At 41.5% G+C, this 16,286-nt stretch overlaps 1 protein-coding gene across 1 annotated transcript in view; it reads left to right on the top strand.

Annotated features, from left to right (window-relative positions):
- The window catches only part of parp14rs2.1 (poly(ADP-ribose) polymerase family member 14-related sequence 2.1), a 32,814-nt gene that overhangs the window by 13,472 nt on the left and 3,056 nt on the right, over positions 1-16,286 (top strand). Inside the window, exons 8-14 of the mRNA XM_017356962.4 lie at positions 77-136; positions 2,077-2,253; positions 4,386-4,568; positions 12,341-12,759; positions 13,015-13,252; positions 15,338-15,474; positions 15,927-16,107. Coding sequence (XP_017212451.2) covers positions 77-136; positions 2,077-2,253; positions 4,386-4,568; positions 12,341-12,759; positions 13,015-13,252; positions 15,338-15,474; positions 15,927-16,107 — 1,395 coding nt within the window. The remainder of the gene's footprint in view (positions 1-76; positions 137-2,076; positions 2,254-4,385; positions 4,569-12,340; positions 12,760-13,014; positions 13,253-15,337; positions 15,475-15,926; positions 16,108-16,286) is intronic.

Here is a 16,286-nt window from a genome sequence, read left to right as displayed (position 1 = left end):
TTCCCACTTTCTGAGAACAAGTTTTTTGTATGCAGTACGTAACCGAGATTTTTTTTTTTTACTTAATCTTTCACAGGAGTGTGTAAGGACATCCTCACTAAAGCTGGACCTCATGTTCAGGGTCAGCTGACAGGAGGTAAGAAAATAAATAAACCATCATATCTTATAGAAAATGAGCTTATTATTTATTACATGTATAATAAGCATTTTTAAATACTGTATCTTTGAGTGCAGTATAATGTGCCTTTCTGTGTACATATACATTGGCTTTTTCTCAAAATGCGTTCTTGACTGTATTTGCATTCTTATGTCCCCGTAAAACGTCATCGCCGAAGTACTGTTTTAATACAAAGTTTGCATCTTGCCAAGTACAGATAAAATTCCAGGGTGTGTTCTTGCTCCGCCCCTTTTGTCAAGGATGCATCGAGAGGTGACTTGTGCGAACTTGCAAAGTGCAGAATGCATTGCAGCGTAACCAGTGAAAGCTAATGGCAGAGGAGAAAACCTGCATGGCTTTAAAAAGTCTCCTCTGTTGTGTTACAAAATAATGATTCAAGAGTTTTTCAGGCAAGAATGTAGTTGTTTTAAACTCGATTCAACAGTTTATTTACATAGCGCATCTTTGACGATGTGCTTCAGATTATGTGAACTCTGAGACCCAGACTGTCAGCGGGAGCTTCGTGAACACCTCCCTCACTAAGAGCAGCTTTGCATTAACCAGTCCATCTCAGATGTACTGCTAGATTGCATCTGTCTGTTGTAGTTAAAACATGAAATTTACTACATCTTGTGAATATCTAACGGACAGTTTTTGGTCATTTAAATGTATAATTCTTTCTTAAGTGTATTATTTTGCCAGTGTCATTTTGTTACATTTCATAATTGTTTTTAATTATGCTACAATTATGCTGTTTGTCTTTGTTTACCAAATTGCTTAACATTATCCTTATCTCCTATTGTCTCTTATTGTTTAGGTCTTGTACTTTATCCTCGATATTGTGCATTGTAGTTTATTACGTCCGATAATCTGAGACTTAAGTGTGCATAATAAACCATTTTACTTCACATTTGTAGTGATTTATGTTTAAAAAAAATTTTATCAAATATATTGATTCATAATAATAACGTAATATTAAATATAAGGCCGTGCTTTATATAATTAAATCATTTTATTGTTAATGTACAGTAAAACCGATGAATTCATGGTAAGGTAAGTGACGTTATATAGTGCACTGTCGTTTAAAGAAGTAGCCGACTTGTGTCTTCATGTCCTCGGGTGTTCATTCTTCCAAGTCTGAACTTCCAAAGCCGCAAGTCCGAACTTTGCGTACATGGTATTGACAGTTGTATTTTTGTCAGAGTTTTATAGGATCAGTAAATTTATCTGTTCTTGCTGTGTTGCAGTTTTTTAAATAAAGCAGAAATGTGTGCATTCATTAGAAAAAAATATAATAGAATTTATATTGGGCATCACGGTGGCGCAGTGGGTGGCACGATCACCTCACAGCAAGAAGATTGTTAGTTCAAGCCACGGCGGGGTCAGTTGGCATTTCTATCGAGTTTGCAAGTTCCCCCATGTCCACGTGGGTTTCCTCCGGGTGCTTCGGTTTCCCGCACAGTCCAAAAACACGTGCTATAGGGGAATTGAATTAGCTAAATTGGCCGATTTGTGAATGAGTGTATAGGTGTTTCCCAGTGTTGGGTTACAGCTGGAAGGGCATCTTCTGAAAGAAAATAAAATAAATGAATGAACAATTTATATTCAATTTCTGTTTTGTGTTCATGTTTATGTTCATAGGTTCTTTGAATATATTTTTTAAACAGTGCAGTGTGATTTAACCAAGAATCAAAGCAGTGCTAAATAATGTAGCAAAAAAAAAAAAATGCAGCATTGGTACAGCTGCTGCAGTTTATATTTTGCACACTAGTATCCCACAGTGCACGTGTGTGGTGTGTAACAATGTAATATTATCTTTAAAAAAAGGCATATGCTAAATTAACATTGCTAATACTTACACTTAAAAGGCAGAAATTCTATGCATCCAATTTTTTTAATCCTATGTCTTTATATTTCAGCTCAGACCGCAAGTGGGCAGATCTTTACAACCTCAGCAGGAAGCTTCCCTTGTAAGACCATCATGCATGTTTGTGGAGAGAGAAGCCCCAGCGTCATCAAGACCTTAGCAAAAGAAATAGTGGTTCAGTGTGAGCGCAGCCGTTACCAGTCTGTGGCCATTCCTGCCATCTGTGCTGGTCAGTACTCCTGGCTTCATTAACATTGGGTTCTTACAGGTCATAAAATGTTCTTTGATGTTGTGGAATATCAGGGAATTTTTGTTTGTCATTTTTATGTTTGTTTAATTTTCATTGCCTGTGTATAACATGTATTTTTTCTGTACTGTGCTATTTATTATGTTGTTTGACATGTTTTGCCTGTTGTTATGCTGTTTTCAAATGCAGTCACTAGACTGTACCTGTTAAAAAAAATTCTCTGTGGCTGTAATTATCCTGCTCAGTCAGTACTCAAACTGATACACTTACGTTTTGCTGTAAAAATATACACAACATGAAATAACTGTAGATCTTTATAATTTTTTATCTCAAGAACATTTGGTATCTCACAAGATACGTATTGTCGTTCAGTAGTGTACAACACAATAACATTTCAAAAAGCATGCATTTATCGCACAGTGCAGCGACATTGAGATTACAACTCAACAAGATTTCAGAAAGCAAACATGGGGCTCTATTTTAACTATCTAGGCGCAAAGTCTAAAACGCAGAGCTCAAAAGCATTAAGGGCACATCCGAATCCACTTTTGCTATTTTAAGAAAAGCAATCAGAGTCTCATCTCCCATTCCCTTTAAGAGTCAGCTGCATCACACCATGGTGCATTCACTATTTACATGGTGGACTTTGTAAGTGGGAAAAAAACTGAACAATTCACTAGAGAGAGAACAGTTAAACAGAGCATCTGCAGCGTGAGAATGAGCCTTCTCCAATCTGCCTTCACTTTCACTTTCACTTTCTCTCTTTCATGAATAAGGAAACGTGTTGTACACAGACATTCATTAGCCTGCATTATTAATTTTGTTTGTTAAGAGCAAAGATTTGTTTTAAAACTATTTCAAAATTTTGTTCTAATTTTCAGCAAAGGAATAAATGAACAGTAATAATGAAGAGTGGTCAAACAACTGAGTTATTTCGAAAATACACATGCTGCCCCAAATGGTCTAAAACCTGACAAGTGGACAAATCTAAACTTGTTTTTAATAAAACAAATATAAATATGCATATAATAAATAATACTAATGATAATAATACCATTATACAAAAGCAAATTGTAATAAATAAACTGAAAAAAATAAAGCCCAGAGATGAGGGCATGGAGGCAGTGGTTTTTATATTTATGTAGAAAATAATCATTTTTGTAATATTTAAATTCTTTAATTGTTTAATTTGTAAAGATATTAGTGTATTGCCCTACATCCTGCATGTTTTCAGCAATGTGTAAGCAAGGTAACTAACACACTCTGTTCAATAGACCAGCTGAAAGCAAGTCTAAAGTCCAGCGCTGTCTTTTTCAGTTGCTCAAAATAGCAACGCTCCAACAATGCGCCGTAACACACCTCCTTTCTATACCAATACCCCCATGAATCCATAAAGAAAGTGCTGCAAATGGATTTGCTATTTAAATAATGTGGCGGGAAACGGGAAAATTAAGATTGCGTTGGTCTAAAAATAGCAACACGTCGAGGCAAACATGTCTTGCTTTATTGCCCCGGGTGTATGATAGTTAACGCAACTGCATTTCAAACACAAACATTGTGATCTTTTGTTGCTGCATTGGGATCTTGTGTTATGAGATTAATGTTTTGTTTTTAAGGGGGAAATGAAGTACTTAGTCAAGTTCACCTTATTTTGTGCATTGGATTCCACTTTAATGAAAATATATTAAACAAACTCGATCAATATAACCATTAAGCAGAAATCGTTGTGTTTTACTATTGATTTTAGACCTAGGGCGCAGTCATCTTGGAATGTCCCTGTTTCTGATATCACGGTGTTGGTTGAGTTTCCAGCGCTGAACAGAAACAATGGAAGTAAAGGAGACTGTAAAGCCTAATTTAACCCAATGCATGAAGTTGCAATGCATGAAGTGAACTTGACTGAGTACTTCATTTCCCCTTTAAAGCTACAGAGACAGTCGGAAAACACTGAGCAGCTGAAATGGAAAGAAAATTAACTTTCATTGTACAACATTACAGAATATATATATATATATATATATATATATATATATATATATATATATATATATATATATATATATATATATATATATATATATATAATGTCAATGTAATGTTTGTGTGCTTTACAGGACAAGGAGGTTTGGATCCAAATGTGGTGGCCAATTCCATTCTAGAGGGAGTGAAGGAGGGTGTTCAAGGAGCGAATCTTCAATATCTCCGAAATATTCGCATCATTCTGCTGAAGATAAATGTTTTCTTGGCATTCAAAGCAGTGGCACAGCAAGTCTTTGGAGGGAATGCCCAGTTGACAGGTGAGGTTAACAAGCAGAGGTGGCAAGCAAATTTATTAAAAAAAAAACCTTGTACTTTGTGGACAAAACTGAAAAACATACAACTTTTTTATACACATAAGTACACTTATTTATTTAACACACTTACTTTAAATTTTAAATTGCACGTAATATAGTTGAACATACAATATTGTCTATATCAGAGGTCTCCAACCTTGGAACATATGCAAGCTACTTTTTAAAAACTGAAAGTGACAGAGAGCTACTCATTGTGTCTTGGTCATTGAATCTTTCAAATAGTAATGGATCATAACTGTCAAATGAACAAAAATCCACACACACCTGGGGCCTCATGTACGAAGACTTGCGTGGAAATCTTACTAAAACATTGTGTACGCACAAAGCTGTAAATGTGCGTACGCAGAAAAAAATTCAGATGTATGAAACACTGCTTACGCCAAATCTCACGCATATTCTTTTGTACATCCGAATGAACGTGAAACTGAGCGCAACATGCACGAGCGCAAAACCCCTCCCTGCCTCCTCCCCCGTATGAATATGCTAATGACTATGCTAATGGCAAAACCCAACGAAAAAGCAATGGCAAAAGCAAGCAAGAAGAGAAACTTTGAACAGAATGTGAATTGGAGGTGTTGCTTTCGGAGGTAGACCGGAGGAAAGCGGTGTTATTTGCAAGTTTGTTCTCCGGAATTAACAACAAAAGAAAAAAATAGAGTGGGAGAGTTTAGCTGATGCGGTTAACACAGTTGGGTCTGAACATCGCACTGAGTGCATTAAAAAAAGAAATAGTGTGTTTTATATGTGTAAAATGTTACAGTGCTCTTAATAGTCTCAGTGGCGCAGATGTAAAGCGCATGTCAACATGTTTTGACATGTTCGAGCATGAACTCGGTTCGAATCCAGCGTCTGATGAACTCTTTCTTCTTTTTTCCCCCGCTACAAATCAGATTTTGCCCACTATTTATCACGAGAAAGACAAGTAGGAATCATCAATAAGTTTGTGCATCATATTTTATTTGCACTTTTATTGAATGGAAATGTTTCTGATTCACGCATGCAAATTCATCTTCAGATAGTGTCTTTATAGCAATGTGCGTGCAGTAGATAGCTCAGATTACATTGGGAAAACAGGCGACCGCTGCAAATTGCGCTTTAATGTTTAGCTGGTCAACTGTATGGTATGGAAACCTTATATACCTGCTAGATGAACCCGTCTCATACAGCTGCCATTGCAAGGCTCAGACACTTTGTAGAGTGGAATTTTAAAAAACTGCCTCTAGGAGTTGCCAATGGAAATAAAACAGACACGCACAAAAAATGTGCGTACGCCTGCCATAAAGCTGGCATGGAGCTGCGCACATTCCCACGTTCAGTTCATTGTTAGTAAATCCAAACGTGAGCGATTCTGAGCGTGAAACCTGGCGTACGCAAAGTTTTTGTGCGTACGCAGCGTTGATACATGAGGCCCCTGGTTTTTATTTATTTAATATTTCTGCCCTTTGAATTTGAAAATGACAAATACAGTTATTTTATGGAAAACAGTGTTTCATATTATAGAATACTGCAGTTGTCTGCAAAATAAATATGTAGTTTTTATACACATTTATTGTCACATTAAACACAAAGTTTTTTTTAACTGGTGTTGGCTGGTTTCCCTTTGGTTGATCACTGTCATGACTGTGTTTGTCCACCAGATGCCACTGTAGTTCGCCAGCAACCCCCAGCGAACTACAGTGGCTTTAGAACTACATTTCCATACATTCTTTCGCGCACACACCCGGTCTGTCATCTACACTGATTTACAACCACAGCTGTCTCCGTTCTCCGTTGATTACCTGGACTATATATTCAGTCATTCATCCTCTGTCAGTTGGTCGTTGTCGTCTTTATCGGTATATTTGTTCCTGATTCCAGTCTGAAAGAAATATCCATGTAGTCACTCTCCAAATATTCTGTTTTTGTAACTGTCTTATCTTAAGTTGTCCCTGTACAAGGCAGGCGCCTTGATGTTGCGCCTTGACATTCTTGGGCACTGGATAAAATTGTTCTGCTTAACTGAGCTTAATATTTGCACGTATTCATAGCCCATGTACCCTTGAGTATGATGTATAAAAGCTGGGAATACCCCAGTCTTCTTCAGAAGAGAGCAATAAACTGTTGAATTCACATCTCAGTTTTTGTTGTCTTCCTGGAGCTCCAGCTTACTGAGGAAACTCACAGACGGTCTGCAATTTATCCCAACACAGTCTGTATCCTTGTATCTTGTTAAAGTCTAGTTCGAGTTTGATCTGTTTGAGTTCCTGGTTTGTTTGTTTGTTTTGTTTGTTACTTTGCACTTTGGATTTTTGCATTTTTGTCACTTTCTCTGCACAATACTATATTAAACTGCACTTGGATTCTACTTCCGTTTTTTTTTTTTCCTGTTTTGATCTGCATAACGTGACAGATCACTAAAAGTTTATCGCTAGGTAATTCACTTAGAATTACCAGTTACTTTTTGTAGAAAAATGGGCCAATGGAATGCATATGAAATTGGCGAGTGAAGCTCTCACAGGTGTGGCCATTCTTAAATTAGGGGTATAAAAGGCTGCCTTTCAGAGGAGCTCAATAGACTTCAATCTAGAGCATTCAGCAATGCTGGCCTGGGTCCTGTTCAGGTCCACCATGCATTTTGGGATGCGGTGGTTTCCTGTCATTAAACAATACCCTGCTAGTAAAATCCAGCTTAAACCAGCCTAGGCTAGTTGGCTGGTTTTAGCTGGTCGACCAGGCTGGTTTTAGAGGGGTTTTGGCCACTTCCAGGCTGGTTTCCAGCCATTTCCAGCCTGGTCTTAGCTGGTCAGGCTGGAAAATGACCAGCTAAATCCAGCTAAAACCAGCTTGACCAGCCTGGTTTAAGCTGGACATAGCTGGTTTTGGCTGGGTTCCCAGCCTGCTAGGCTGGTCAAGCTGGTTTTAGCTGGTCATCTCCCAGCCTAACCAGCTAAGACCAGGCTGGAAATGGCTGGAAACCAGCCTGGAAGTGGCCAAAACCCCTCTAAAACCAGCCTAGTTGACCAGCTAAAACCTCCATGTCCATCACAGCATCGGAGGGCGAGTTTTCCTTATGCTGGCTTGAAAGGCTCCCTTCTCGGCCTGGTTAGTTAGCACCTCCATCATCACCACACTTGACAATGATGCGGCAAGGGGGTACATGGCTATTCCCCAGCTTGAGAAGGCAATTGCAGTAAATCAAAAAAGAGTGCATCTCTTCAGAGAGTGTACTAATGCTGGCCTGTCTGGAGTAAATCAGCTGGAAAATGATGGTAGCAGTCAATCTTTGTCCAGATAAGAAAGATGATCCCTGTCTCCCATTTTAAGCATGTAGGATTTCTGCATCATTTGCGGCCAGCCATAGCCTACATTGCTGCATTGTGATGGCAACGTATTAGCACTACCAATTGATGTCTGATCTGCATGTGGGTGGTCCTTTCCCAGGGGTCATTCACGACTTCAGGTCGGTGACTGACTTTGCTGTGATTACCACTAAAGCAGCCACCCATGCCTTCCCAAAGCACAGCTAAAACTGGCGAATAAGAGTGATGTCAACAAAGCTTGCTTTCTTGACACCCTCATATTGTAGGCTGGCCCATTTGGGGACACTGTCTGGGACACCACCTAGAAGTTGGGCACACGCTGATTTTCACAGAGGCAAAACAAACACACAGACGCAGAGGAGAAATACAGTGACTGTGTTTACAAGGGCATCAGTAATCAAATTATTTGCCAAATTATTAAATGGTGGACTTTAACTGCAGTTTTGCTCTTTCATTTAGGAAGATTTCATTCATGCCCCTCGTGACAAACGAGATATTTGATACGAGGAATTGATGAGCATGTAATTTTTATGCAATGTTTGATACAGCACGGCGAATGAGAGAAAAAAAAAACATCTGCATTTTTCGATAACTTAGATGCACTCAGTAGCTCCACTCGCAGATTGTAAAACCTTGCAAATGTGTTGGGTGTCGCCCAGCCCGCAGCGTGCACACGCCCAAGAGGATGCAACGCTCCGAGTGGAGTGCGCACGCACTCCCGGGGGACGCGGCTGACCTCTGCTCAAATAAGCACATGAAATGGCCTCCACAATCCAGTGGGATAATCTTTGTTTGGACACGGCACTTCCCTGCTGCCGTCTGCCATAACAGACAAAGAGCTGCTCAGAAGATCTAAAGTTCTGAGTACGGTCCACATAAATGCGCAGAGCGCGAACTAGACAAAGTAAGGACAGGGCTGGGTCTGCCTTCTCCGGGGGCAGCGCTTGCAGGGTTACTACCTGATCTCTAAAGGGAGTGTTAGGATCTTTGGGCACATAATCCGGCCCGAATTCCAGGCACGAGTCACTGACCGAAAATGCCTCCAGGTCCCCGACCCTCTTAATGGAGGCCAACGCGACCAGCAGAGCTGTCTTCAGGGACAGAAATCTTAAGGATACTGAATCGAGTGGCTCGAAGGGATCAAATCGCAGGCTGGTGAGAACTAACAGAACCTGCTCCTCATCCTCCCTGACCTTGCACAGTAACTGCGCGATCAGGCTCACTGGGGGAAATGCATACGAGGCTCGTATGCCCCGAGGCCAGCTGTGGCCCAGTGCATCCATGCCGAGAGTGCCCTCGGTCAGGAAATAAAACAACTGGCAATGAGCGTTCTCGGGGGAAGCAAACAGATTGATCTGGGCCTCCCCGAATCACGCTCATATCAGCTGGACAGACTCGGGGTGGAGTCTCCATTCTCTAGAGTAAATCTGCTGCCGTGAGAGCACATCGGCTGCACGGTTGAGCATACCTGGGATGTGAATGGCGCGCATCGACTTCAGCCGCGGGTGACTCCAGAGGAGTAGACGGCGGGCGAGCTGAGACATGCGGCGAGAGTGCATACCCCCCATGCGGTTGATATACGCTGCCACTGCCATACTGTCCGTCCTGACCAGCACGTGTTGCTGCTCCAGCACCGGAGAAAAGCGGCGGAGAGCAAGGAACACTGCCAACAGCTCTAGGCGATTGATATGCCAATGCAGCTGGGCACCTACCCACAGCTGCATGCCCGCGACACACGGCTCCCCAGCCTGTACTGGAAGCATCTGTTGAGACAACAACATGACTGAACGCCTGTCCCAGAGGCACACCGGCCTGCAGGAACGAGGAGTCGTTCCAGGGGCTGAGGGTGCGGCGACACAGCGCAGTAACAGAGACTCAGTGTGCGCCCGCATGCCATGCACGTCTTGGAACTCGATCTTGAAGCCAGTGCTGAAGTGGTCTCATATGGAGCAGTCCGAGCGGCGTGACAGCCGCAGCGGAAGCCATATGCCCCAGGAGCCTCTGAAAATATTTCAGTGAGACCACAACTTTGCTGTCGAGCTCCCTCAAACAGTTCAGCAGCAGGCAAGCGCGCTCTCCGGAGAGGCGCGCTACCATGGTGACCGAGTCCAGCTCCATCCCGAGAAAAGAGATCCTCTGCACCGGGGCGAGTTTGCTCTTTTCCCAGTTGACCTGCAACCCCAATAGGCGAAGATGCCGGAGCACCTCGTCTCTGTGCGCAGTCAATTGCTCCCGAGAGTGGGCTAAAATCAGCCAGTCATCGAGATAATTGAGTACGCGGATGCCTGCGAGCCGAAGGGGCGCTAGGGCACCGTCCGCGAGTTTGGTGAAGACCCGCAGAGACAGAGAGAGCCCGAAGGGGAGGACCTTGTACTGCCATGCTCGACCTTCGAACGCAAACCGCAGAAACTGACGGTGGCGTGGAAGAATGGAGACATGAAAATACGCGTCCTTCAGGTCTATGGCTGCAAACCAATCCTGAGGGCGGACGCATCGGAGGATGCGCCTCTGCGTAAGCATTCTGAACGACAGCTTGTGAAGGCAGCGGTTTAAAACGCGCAGATCTAGGATTGGCCGTGACCCACCGCTCTTTTTGGGTACGATCACGTACGGGCTGTAAAACCTGCTCTCCACCTCGGCTGGAGGTACCGGCTCGATTGCACCCTTCGCCAGGAGGGCAGCAATCTTCTCTCCCAAGACAGGGGCGGACAGGGGATTGACCCTGGTAAAATACACGCCCGTGAACTTGGGAGGCCGTTTGGAGAACTGTAGTTCAGAGCCGAGTCTGATCGTGCGTATGAGCCACCGCGAGAGGCTGGCCCGCGCTAACCAGGCAGGCAGAGCCCTCGCTAATGAAGTCATCGCAGCAATCGTTGACGTACCCGCGGAGGGGCAGCGCGGAGTGGGTGTGCTGATCCGTGGAGCGCGAAGGTCCCACAGAAGAGCTGGAGGAGAGCGATTCGCTCTGGTTCCGCACCCTGACTCCGAAGGGGGGCTTGGGGGCTGGGAGAAGGGAGACCGGCGTGAGCCTCTGGCAGAGTATGCACACTCTGCGAGCTGAGAGGCAGCGTGTCTCAGACTGGCAGGGCTTGAGCTGTGACATCCGGGGAAGGGGAAAAATGCTCTTTGTTCAAAACTTTGGTGGCACTGAAAAGTACCGTTGGAATATGGGCCCCGCCCTCCAGCGGGGAAAGAGCAAGTTTCCTCCTCTCCGGATGGCCTGTCTCAGGGACGCTTCGCGGTCCGTAGCACCACATTAACATGCTGGACCCCGAAACATGTAATGCAGTGATCGTGCCCATCATCCGGAACCAGGAAACCCCCGCAACCAGAAACGCACAGTCAGAGCGCCATCCTGAAAAGGACGTGCTGCACGACTGTGTTGCTTTTTTAGGAAACTGCAACAATACGCACCACTCTGGAGGACCGGACCCAAAGGGACGCCAGGCAAAGGAGAAAACCCAGCTCGACCGTCTGCCGCTGCGTGGACTCGCTCTGGACCGGGAGACACTCGTTCGCTCTGTGGCTGTAGACAGCAAGAGGAACCCTCATGAAGCTCGATCAGAAAAGTTTCTGAAGTGAAAAGGATAGCGTTTGCTGGCACCAGGTGTGCTTATATGCTCAGTTAATTGGCGATGCAGCACACCTGCGCAAGCTTACGCTGCCAATTAATTGCTTTCATTGGCCCGTTCAATACTCTTTCAGACAAGTAGCTTCTGAACCGAATCTCCTATACGTGGATTTAAAACATCAAATCCACTTATAGTACTGGAGTTTCTCAATCGAAGGGGAACTAAGGAGGGCAGGGCTTAGCGAAGGGTCACTTAGCCCATTTTTATACAAATCAGAGTGATCCCTTAGTCGATCCACTCGACGTAAACTCAGTGATCAACTGAGGGGCATGAGGGTTATGTACGTAACCAAAACATTTATAATTTCTTGGTATTGGTAATTTCTTGGTAATATCACTTTAGAAAAGACTTGTTTATTTAATCATTTCGAAGTAGTTTAAAATAGAAAAGCCAATGTAAAAGAATAGCGAAGTAAAGGCTATGACTATGTTTTTCTATTAAATTTCAAGAAAATGTTTTGAGTTCTGTGCAGATTTATTGCATTACAATCCTGTATTTTTTATTTATTTATTTTTAAAGACGCGACATATAGAAACGCAAAATAGAATAGAAACCGTTTTTAAAATAGTAATTGCACATCGCTGTCAAGGATAAAACATTTTACACATGTCGCAGCTCCATGTTTTGTGTTTTTAGGACAGTGTAAATCTAGCAACATAGGAGCTCTGATGTGTATGGAAAAAGATGATTATGACAGTGAATGATGAGCTTTTCATTTAGTGTATTATTATTAAAGTTGATTGCACAAAGGTAGTTCACAATGTTGCACTTGTACCTCTTTCAGCGCCTGCTCCTCTTGTACCTATCAGCGTACCCACCAGAGGGCGCAGTGGATCAGCAATATCAACCAGATCACGAGCAGTTTCTTTACCAACTACATATGACTTCAGGTCTCTGTTGACATCTTTGCCAGTAACAGAGGACAAAGCAGCATTCCTGGTGATTGGTGACCGTGATAAAGACGTGTCTGATGCCTGTAGAGAGCTTCAGCGGGCGTACGACAGTCAGTGTTTAACACAGTCATTCCACTCTGATGAGATTGAGCATCTTACTAAGGATGAGCTGGACAAGCTGCGCTCTAAAGTAGATTCACTGCACCTTAAGCTAGAAACCAACAGCTCTGGAGAATGGGTGGTAAAAGGGCTGAAAGATGGAGTGAATGAAGTGGCAAGACTGATATGGCGTGATGCACTTCGCAGACAGGTGAGAAATTAAACAGTAAAACAAAATTAGCATTTGCCAGACAATGACAGTGTGAAATAGCATGTTTTTGTGATGTTTTACTTGCAAAAATAAGTTAGTCACAAAAAAGTTACGAATAATAGTTTTTATAATTATTGCTGCAGTGTTTAGGATAATTTTGATTAATGTGTAACTTAAAACACCTTTTAAATGAGCAAATAATATTTTATTTTTAATTTTAAGAAGCCCTAACTATTAATTCTTTCAAACCTTCAGGTAAGAGAGAAGGAACAGGATAACCTCTTCACTCAAGTGACGTGGTGCATTTTGGGACTCCGAGGCATTTGGCAGAAGGTTTCAGTAGAGGCCAATCATAAACTTGAGAGAGCTGATGTAAATGATGGGATTGTGGACGCACAAGGTGTGAAATGGACTGTGGATTTAAAGAAAATGGAGGCCACAGCATGTGTTTCAGGACAGGTGACAGCTCTCAAACGCCTGGAGAACCTTCCAGGTGAGGTTTCTTTATATATGATTCTGATTATTTTCATAATTATCTGCATAAAATCAAAAAGTATTTTTTAATTTTTATTTGTATATTGTAGTGCTTGTTATAAATGATGGTTTATCAGTGCACTTCATTAATTTGTACATTTTGCACTCGTAATCTTTTAATCAATTACGATAACCTCTTTGAATCATTGGATGAAAAAGCTGCTAAATTTGCAGATGTTTTATGCCATATTCTAGTTTTGAAAACTTTCTAGTTTTGACACCTCGCAGACGGAAATCCAACATTTAGCATGCTTAATATTCCAGAGCAGTCGGCCGACTCAACCCCACGTGTGGTCAGATGTAGTGACGAGCTACAGCCAATGAGAGACATTTGTTAACAGGCATAATTGTTACCGTTAGTTGAACACATTGTTCAGTTGTTAACAACTGAGAACGATTAAATTCCAATACAGTTTCCTTAGTAGAAAAGCTAAATTAACCAGCATTTTATTTGTATAGTGCTTTTACAATGTAGATTGTGTCAAAGCAGCTTCACATAAAAGATCATAGTGAATTGAATCAGTGTTGTTCAGTTTTCAAAGTTTAAGTTAAGTTCAGCTTAGTTCAGTGTGGTTTAATAATCACTACTAAGAGTCCAAACGCTGAAGAGCAAACCTATCAATGCACAGCTCTACAGATCCCGAACCATGCGCACCAGTGGCGACATCGGCGAGGAAAAAACTTCACCAATTGGCGAAAGTGAAGAATTGAAAAACCTTGACAGAAACCAGACTCAGTTGGGCACGACTATGTCTCCTATGGCCAAACATCTTGTGCAAAGCTGCAGTCTAGGTGCCGTAGGCTGAAGAATGCTGGACCTCATAGAAGACTTGTCTGTTCCCGGAGCATCACATAAATCAGTCTCATGCTGCCCGCTCCTCCTTGACCACCATAGGAGCTGCTCAGGATACAGCCTGGTTCAGGATTATGGAAACCTTGAGATCATCTCGTCGCTGGTCTTGGTATAAATCAGTGGCGCTGCATAGTCTGAGGACCTCGGGATGAGAATCCCCAAGTGGAAATGGAGAATAAAGAGAATAATTAGCGTAGCTGCTGTTCATAGTGTATATACATGAGATGCAGAAACCTGCGTGGAGCACATTCATGTATCATACCACTATCAGGAAGGCTATTCCAGAGTTTCGGAGCCATAAATGAGAAGGCTCGACCTCCTTTACTCGACTTTGCTATTCTAGGTACTACCAGAAGCCCTGAGTTTTGAGATCTTAAAGAGCGAGTTGGATTGTAGCGAGACAGAAGGTTGGTTAGATAAACAGGAGCTAGATCATTTAAAGCTTTATAGGTAAGAAGTAATATTTTAAATTCAATATGAAACTTAACAGGCAGCCAGTGTAAGGAGGATAAAATTGGGGTGATATGATCATATTTTCTAGACCTGGTCAGAACTCTGGCTGCTGCATTTTGTACTAATTAAAGTTTGTTAATAGAGGATGCTGGAGCCAGCAAACTGAGCATTACAGTAATCCAGCCTAGAGGTCATAAAAGCATGGACTAGTTTTTCTGCATCTGAGATTGGTAGCATACCTCGTAATTTAGCGATATTTCTCAGATGAAAGAAGGCAGTTTTTGTGACATGGGATATATGATTTTCAAAAGTTAGATTGCTGTCTAATATGACACCCAGATCTTTTATAGTAGAGCTAAAGCTAACTTTGTATCCCTCTAATTGTAGATTGAGTTGCGAGATCTGCTGTGTACAAGATTTAGGCCCAATAAGTAATAATTGTGTTTTGTCTGAGTTTAAGAGAAGAAAATTGTTGGTCATCCAGTGTTTAATATCTTTAATACAGTTAGTTTAGACAGTTCAGACATCTCATCAGGTTTAGTTGAAATATATAATTGAGTATCATCTCCATTAATATTCACAAACTGGTAACGGTCAGCTAAGTATGACTTAAACCAATTTATCAACTGAATGGTTTGTGTGTTAGGAAATAAAAGCTGTTAATACATGTTTTCAAATTGCAAGAAAGAATTTGTCCTTAAAAGGGTTAAACGCATCTCTCACTATTCTTCATTTCAGATTTCTCTTTGCCCATCTACTGGGACAACATGAGACAAGACGAGCATTTAAAATTGGTTGATTTGGATCCGCAATCAACAGAGTACCAGACAGTGAAGGCAGATTTCAAGAAGACCGTCAAACAGACTGTGCTCAAGGTTTGATACTCGACACAACTATAATGGCCATTGCATGACAAAAAAACATCCTGAAAGACATAAACAGTTTTGTAGTTTGAGTCAGCAAGATATTTTAATTTTTGTTTGTTTGTTTTTTTTTAAAGAACAAGAATTAGTTGAATGGGACGGATGAAAAATAGCCATTCTTGGCTAATTCTGGCACATTTTACAGTAATGTTTATTAATGTGCATTGACCCTGTAAACAAATAAACTAAACTAAACTAAAAAAAAACTAAAAAAAAAAAGTTTTATTGTGCTATAATCACAAGAGAATTGGATTTTTGGACACAGTTACAGATTTTAAAAAAATATGGTTGATTACTAAGAGGCAATAAACTGAAAATTCCTACAAGTGTGGACTCATGTGCGGTTGGCTTTAAAAATAACCTACACTATTTGTTATTGATTGTGTGTAAATGCATTTCAACAGATCGAGCGCATCCAGAACATCAATCTTCGGCGGTTATATGAGGCACGAAAATCAGAGCTAGAGACCAAAAATAGTCAAACAGTGGGAGCAGGAGAGAAAATCCTTTATCACGGCTCATCACAGGCATCCTGCTCATCCATCATGAGCACAAACTTCGACCGCAGTTTGGCTGGGCAAAATGGTAATTTCAAAGTTTTTTTGAAAGTTCAAGCGTAAATATGATTTTTATGTATTTGTATTATTTTCTAAAAATGTATTTGTAAAATGTATCTATGTCTATTTTCTAAAGACAAATAATTAGCATGTTTAAAAAATTTAGGTTATAAATGATTTGTCGTTTATAATGTTGTGTTCACAAAA

The sequence above is a fragment of the Danio rerio genome, chromosome 7 (genome assembly GCF_049306965.1).
Source record: "Danio rerio strain Tuebingen ecotype United States chromosome 7, GRCz12tu, whole genome shotgun sequence".
Lineage (NCBI taxonomy): Eukaryota > Metazoa > Chordata > Actinopteri > Cypriniformes > Danionidae > Danio > Danio rerio.
The sequence above is the reverse complement of the archived record's forward strand: the minus strand, read 5'-3'. Positions and strand labels throughout refer to the sequence as shown.